Consider the following 7,023-nt stretch of genomic DNA (forward strand, 5'->3'; position numbering starts at 1 on the left):
ATAAATTGTTAATTTTCAGACATTTCTCGGTATTCTGTTATTACTTATTCGATACCCACAGTTTTAATAAGTCATATTTATTCATATGAAATAAAATATATAACGAATACCATAATTGTAGATGAGAAACTGAGGAGAAATAACAAATAAAAAAGACGACAGTACCTATTCATCGTACTTCATTATCACAAATTAAACACAAGATTCACAAAAAAACACATAGATATATAGATTTAATTAAGAATACGAATTAAGATAGTACTATCTTTTCTGTACATGATAAGACAAACAAATTGTTTTATCATACTCCTGTATTTCGTGATAACAACAATTTACAATATTATTAAATAATGAATTATTACTATTTACATTTTACAGTATAATTATTATTGTTTAGTGTTTACTTTTGTGTTTTTTTATGTAAATAATTGTTCTCAAGTCTCAATTGAACACGTAACTTTTTGTTTAAAATTAGCTAACTCAGGTTAATAATGTCTTTATACGACGATTTCGATGTTGTTAAACAAAAATCTGATGGCTGGTCTTCGGGCATGAAACTCTTTCAGTCACAAATGCAGTTGAAAAAAGCAGCTCAAACTCAAGTTTGTGAATAGCTTAATTCAAATTTTAACTGCTTCTATAATGTATAGAAGGCATTACAATAATTTTATTTTTTTATCGGTTTAAACTTAAAACAAATATGGTATATTAAAGTATATTATTCCTTGGACTATATTTTTATTTTTAAATCAATACATTAATATTTATAGTTTAAGACAAAGATATTTTTGTTTTTAATTCACTAGACAATTATGTTTTATATTTAGCCAAGAAGAGAAGCAACCCGTAAATCAACATCAGTTTTAGCACCAGTAATTGATTTAAAGAAAAAAGATGACGATGAATCCATGTTTGATCCTGGGCTTGGCTTTACAATTTTTCCAATGGCTCGAGTAATATAAATACTATTTAATATTTATTATCAAATATAACCATGTTATAATGTATATATTATTATGAAAAAACACCAACAGGAAGGAAAAAAACCACAACGTCCGTCATTTCCACCTATGGACTGGAATTTTGATGGCAATGAATATGATCCTATGATTCCTAATGATTATGAAAGAGTAGTTAGAGGTAAGCAACATTAATAGAACTATTCTAGGATGTTAATAAGTGATATACATTTTAAATATAATAATATTTAGATTTAAGAGACATGCGAGATAAAGAAAAAGAAAAGGAAGATGATGAAAGACGAAAACGTAGAGAAGAGCGAAATAAAAATAGAGATCCGTATGTTATATAACTATTTATAGATGAAAATTAATATGAACTCTAATTTATCTTTGGTATAGTGGCTACAATATGATGGATTTGCCAACTAGTTTTACACCTAACACAGACGAAAGACGCAAAACAGGATTTACTGGATTTGGTGGACGTAAAGATAGTGATAGTGAAGAAGATGAACCAAAACCCATAAGTAGAATTCCTGGTGCTGCAATTGCTCCACCTCCTTCATTGCAGGAATCATTTGTATCATCACCTGGACCGCAACAGTCTTCTGGAATTGGCATGGGCATGGGCGTTGCTGCTAAAATAATGGCCAAATATGGTTTTAAGGTAATAAAATGTAATTTTTCAAGAAATAAAATTCAGTATCAAATACCTACAAGTATACTTAAATTTTTTACCATTTTTTCTCCCCCCCTTCCGCCATTTGAGTTAAAAATTGTATGCACTGCACTGATCAATAGTTATGAATTAAATGCACTATGCAACATACAGTCATGCAATCAAGAATAATGTATTTAACATATCTATAATTCCAAGTATGTTTTCCAATACCTTAGAGGTGATTATTGATCAGTGTTAGCTCGTGGGATTTGCGTAAGGTGTTGCTGTTGCACAAATATTTTTATATGTATTGTCAATAAAAACAGTATTTTTATACAGATACCAAAAATAATGCACTTTAATTTTATAACCTTAAGAGTTAAGAATGGTAAGTTGTTTTTAGCAATTTTTGCTATGGCGCAGCACAATAAAAACAAGCACATTTGTTAATTTCAAAAACTTTGCTTTTATTAATAAACAATTTATAAATTTCAAACTACATTTTAACCAGTCATATTTATTGTATAAATCTAACATTTTTTTTTTGTTTATATGTTCTCGTGCATTATGAATCACCTTTAGTATTGGTTGTTATAATAAATTATAAGGTAAATAATATAAATTATTGGAAATATTTTTTTGGTCATTGCCTAGGAGGGACAAGGATTGGGTAAAAAGGAACAAGGTATTTCAGTGGCTTTACAAGTTGAAAAAACAAGTAAAAGAGGTGGTAGGATTATTCATGAGAAACCAGGTGGTAATGTTTCACCTCCACCACCTATGTCTTCTATGGTACAAGATGATTTTGTTGCGCCTGCTCCGCCACCTCCTAAACCTCTACAAAGTATCACAGAAATAATGAAAGAACAATCTAAGGTAATACTATATAGTTTTATTATAACTATTTTTAAATTAGACTTAAATTATTAAATAAAGACTAATTAAATGAAAATAGGTAGTACTATTACGAAATATGGTTGGACCTGGTGAGGTTGATCAAGATCTTGAACCTGAAGTAAAGGACGAATGCAACACTAAATATGGAGATGTCAACAAAGTAGTTATATATGAAGTTCCAAATGTTGATCATGAAGAAGCTGTACGAATATTTGTGGAATTTAAACGTATTGAATCAGCAATCAAAGGTAATATCATTGTAAATATATTTATGTTTTAATAATTATATTTTTTTTAATATTACAGCTGTTGTAGACCTAAATGGAAGATTTTTTGGTGGTAGACAAGTAAAAGCTGGATTTTATAGTGCAGAAAAATTAAATAGTTATCAGCTTCTCGATTAAAATTAACTATTTAATAATATATAAATAATTGCATTGTATAATTTTAATATATTTGGACAAATTTTGATCAATAAATTAACTGTATAAAATAGCTTAGTTTTTTTTTTTTTAATATACCTAATAATTTTATTCTAAAATCCAAACAGATGCAGTTGAAAATCCTCGATTTTCCAAACAACAATTCTCTGTTAATTTGTATTCTTCAAGTTTTTTTAATCGCTCCTGTAAATGACGTTTAGGCTTAAAACAATGTCTACCCGGATCACCGATCAGAATAGTTTTCCCTTGGTTACACAACATATCCAACCATTTCCACAGTACATCAGCTATATCTTGTGAATAAAACATATCTCCAACAATGATAACTTCCCATTGTGAACAATCATTGAACAAAATATTTTTGGACAAGACATCAATGTTGATGTTGTTTAACTGAGCATTTAGCTTAGCTGCTACACATGCAACTGTTCAGAACCAAAAATGAATTGTATGAGAAAAAATGTAATTAAAAGAATGACTTTACCAGGATCTATGTCATTAGCTGTAACTTTATTGGCACCTGCTAAAGCTGATGCAAGACTGCATGCAGCACTACCACTACCAATATCCAAAATTGTTTTGTTATACACATACTTGCTGTTATCTAGTATAAACCTAAAACCAAATAAAGAATATTAGGTTAAAGATATGAATATAAATATATAATTTTTCATAATTTGTTTTACCTGGAAATAGCTTGGCCACCAGGCCAATAAAATGCCCAGAATGGGTCGTCAAACTGACATTCACTTGCGGGTGAATGCCACAGCTGGCATTTTTCAGTAATTAAATGCAATTTTATTTCAGGAGTCAAGTGATTTGTACACACCACAGTTGCATTTCTTATTTGTTTAGCATAATTTTGTTCACTAAGGGTATAATAATTTTTGGAAATTGTTTTTATTGAATCTATAATACTATGGTACCTCATATTATGGATTAAAAAAATATTTATCTCATATAAACTCTTAAGTAGACTCTTTAATTATAAGTTATCTAAATCATCATTACTATATTATGTTGTATTAATAGTAAATCAAAAAAAGTATAATCGCCAATCAGAATTTTTATACATAGCATGTAGCACAATTTAAAATTAATGATGCTTAAGATAATTCTAATTGTTTCAAATATCTAAACGTTTTCAGATTCGAAACTTTCATAGAGAATTTGAAACGAAAATTCAAAATATTAATAAAATCAAAAAAAGAACGAAAAATATGATTCCATTGAAATTTACTATATAACTATCATATAGTTCAATGTATGATACCAAAGCACAGATTTCAGTGGCGTAGCCAGGGGGGGGGGTCATGCCCGCTCACCTATAGACCGTATTTTTATTATTGTTTTTATATCAGTACGTCCATAGAGTATTAAAAAAAAAGTAGAAATGTTATTTATTATCTATAGCTAGCTGGGTGAACGGTCACATAGATCCCCGGACAGCTAGATCCCGGTGACTAACTGACGCAAGAGGATCCAATTGACGCGAGATTAAAATGACGCATGAGGATCTAATTCACGCGGGATTAAAATAATCATAAGGATTTTACGAATTAATTAATTTTGTAATTAGTATTATTAATTTTTAATTATCAATGTATTTAAATGCTTTTACGTTATTATATCATAGTTACACTAGTATAATACAGTTGTTATCTAACGTAATCCATATAATTTTTGTTTAATAGACAATAAAAAAATATTTTCTATTATAACCTAATGTTTTAATAATATACGCATATTATTATTATTTCTGGTTTAAATTCATGCTTTATAATGTGTGTATTTACAACAAATTTTATCACATTTCACATTTCTTGCAATTATTCTTATTGTAATATGAGTACGAGAAATATATATTTGAAATATTAATAATACTCAAAACAAACCAAAATTATAATTTTTTTTTCATAAATAATAAATACATTATACATATTTTATAATTTTTTATTAATATATAATAATTTTTATAATATGTATACCTATGCATTATAATTTTAATTTTTTTATCAGAATTTTTAAATTTATTTAATAATAAATATGTAATATGTAATATTATATGTATTAAAGTAAAATATATAGTAAAATAAAATTCATAAATATGTAATTCAATTTTTTTTCCCCACTTCGCCTATAAGATTCATTCGGTTATAACACTCACTTTGTGCTGGTTCCAAAGTGAGTCATAAAAACGGCGTCCACTGAATTACTTTCAATACGCGTTAACTATACTAAATAACCAACTAATAATTACCAACTAAAAAGAAAACCTACTAAATACGCATTAAAAAAAAATAAATACATATGTACTTTAAAATCATTAATTTATAATACAATAAATATTTTATTATTTTAGTATAATAAACCTATTTTGATTAGCAAATATATTAAAAATGTTGTCAATACTGATATTGATATATTTTTCAATGTATAACATTGAAGAGTCATTAAATTTTTCAATCCGTCGCGACTATAGAAGGTATCATATATTGTAATATTATTGTTATATTGATTAAATTTCAGGAAAAAAAAATATTTTGTAAAGTTCCAAGATTTTGGTAGTTGTTGTAAAATAAGTCCAACGTCCGGCCGGCCACATGAATTTGAAAAATGTTCAATATTTATCAAAGGGCTTTCGATCTTTTTGAGGGGCTAAGCCCCTCCAAGCACCCTTCGATCTTCGCCTATGGGTACTATATTTATTTCTAACTATATACATTCAAGATACAGTGTAACAAACTATTTTTCATTATCAACCACCCATCAATAAATATCTCTGGGGAAAAATTCCTCATTAGAAATAAATATAGTACCATTAGAACGTAACTAACTAAACATTTTTTTAGTAGGTGGGTCTAACACCAGCGTTTCTTCCCAATAACATGAAATGTAGATCGGCGCCACTGGACTTACGACTAACCTCTGAGTACATACCAAATTTGAATATTGACAAAACTGGATATTTTAATGAAAAATAACAGTTATAGGTAAAGTTATCTATTTTGTTTTAAGTTATTACAAAAATATATTATTTAAAGACACCAATTCGTGTAAAACATTATGTAGATTAGTTTTAAGCTGTTTATGTCATAAACTTATTAGCACCTGCAGTGGCGGGTCGTCAGGGGTCTTTGATACGGCGACTCTCCATAAAAAAAAAGTAGCAAAGCAATAAAAAAGTTTGAAGAAAACTGTAGTATAATTTGATATTTTTATCTAATTTCAAAATAATTATGATGGTTTTCGATATTAATATTGATTATTGATAATATTATAATATTTTGTAGTATATTTTTACATTTATAATGAGAAGACTGATGTCATTCAATAATAATACGGGCGAAAAATATCAGTAACAAGAACTAATTACTAATTTATGCGATGCCAATGGCAGAAACTTTGAATGAGTCTAGTTTGAATGTACTGAACAACATCTATACAAGATACCCCGCCCTCCACCTTGTTGGGCATATAAAATTTGTATAAGTAGGTACACAATCGAGTCTCTCGAACGGCAGACTCTCGAATAAATTTAAATGTCTGGCTAATAATAATATTAAAATATAATAATACAGTATATAATCTATGGATATGGATCTATCATATTAATCTATCATCTATGGCAATCATCAATCTTCGCTATTCGTCGGAGACCATTGACGGTTGTAATAACTTTAACGGAGAAAAAAAATAGTCGTACTAATCGTTGAACCGTACTTTAATATATATAATATTTTACACGCATATGCCGTTCCGTTCAGCTTATTTTTATGAAATATCTCAATATCTTCAATTCGAAACGCGGTAAAGACGGATGAGGAAAGGTGTTCCTGGGTCGGTGATGTGGTTACTGAACGTGTGGACATTAAATATGACATAACTAAGTTTCAAAAAAAAAAAAAAAAATCGACGTTTACGTGAGTTTGATTTTCTATACTTTTGGAGTTTTAGTTTACTTTTTTTAGACATAATATAAATACATACTTATTGCACCGGACAATCTGCTACCCGCCGGATGACGTATACGTATGCATATTATATTCCCAAACGCGCA

At 28.3% G+C, this 7,023-nt stretch overlaps 2 protein-coding genes across 2 annotated transcripts; one reads left to right on the plus strand and one right to left on the minus strand.

The window, feature by feature from the left end:
- Window positions 1-356: 356 nt before the first annotated feature.
- Window positions 357-3,015, plus strand: LOC113555436 (splicing factor 45). The gene is made up of 8 exons (XM_026959749.1): window positions 357-602; window positions 828-953; window positions 1,035-1,140; window positions 1,212-1,299; window positions 1,362-1,629; window positions 2,278-2,499; window positions 2,579-2,768; window positions 2,827-3,015. The coding sequence occupies exons 1-8, from the start codon at window positions 492-494 to the stop codon at window positions 2,922-2,924; spliced, it is 1,209 nt and encodes a 402-aa protein (XP_026815550.1). The 5' UTR covers window positions 357-491; the 3' UTR covers window positions 2,925-3,015.
- LOC113555452 (electron transfer flavoprotein beta subunit lysine methyltransferase-like) lies at window positions 2,952-4,134 on the minus strand. The gene is made up of 3 exons (XM_026959753.2): window positions 3,650-4,134; window positions 3,448-3,578; window positions 2,952-3,388 (listed from the first exon to the last, which is right to left on the minus strand). The coding sequence occupies exons 1-3, from the start codon at window positions 3,892-3,894 to the stop codon at window positions 3,051-3,053; spliced, it is 714 nt and encodes a 237-aa protein (XP_026815554.1). The 5' UTR covers window positions 3,895-4,134; the 3' UTR covers window positions 2,952-3,050.
- Window positions 4,135-7,023: the final 2,889 nt, after the last annotated feature.

Source organism: Rhopalosiphum maidis, chromosome 1 (genome assembly GCF_003676215.2).
Source record: "Rhopalosiphum maidis isolate BTI-1 chromosome 1, ASM367621v3, whole genome shotgun sequence".
Lineage (NCBI taxonomy): Eukaryota > Metazoa > Arthropoda > Insecta > Hemiptera > Aphididae > Rhopalosiphum > Rhopalosiphum maidis.

Bases quoted from the DNA above. Each gene is read 5' to 3' on its own strand.
- LOC113555452 (XM_026959753.2), bottom strand. From the start codon at position 3,894: ATGAGGTACCATAGTATTATAGATTCAATAAAAACAATTTCCAAAAAT. The intron at 3,579-3,649 runs GTAAAACAAATT...ATTTGGTTTTAG, and splicing joins GGTGGCCAAGCTATTTCCAG to GTTTATACTAGATAACAGCA. The intron at 3,389-3,447 runs GTAAAGTCATTC...GGTTCTGAACAG, and splicing joins AGCTAATGACATAGATCCTG to TTGCATGTGTAGCAGCTAAG.
- LOC113555436 (XM_026959749.1), top strand. From the start codon at position 492: ATGTCTTTATACGACGATTTCGATGTTGTTAAACAAAAATCTGATGGC. The intron at 1,141-1,211 runs GTAAGCAACATT...AATAATATTTAG, and splicing joins TTATGAAAGAGTAGTTAGAG to ATTTAAGAGACATGCGAGAT. The intron at 2,769-2,826 runs GTAATATCATTG...TTAATATTACAG, and splicing joins TATTGAATCAGCAATCAAAG to CTGTTGTAGACCTAAATGGA.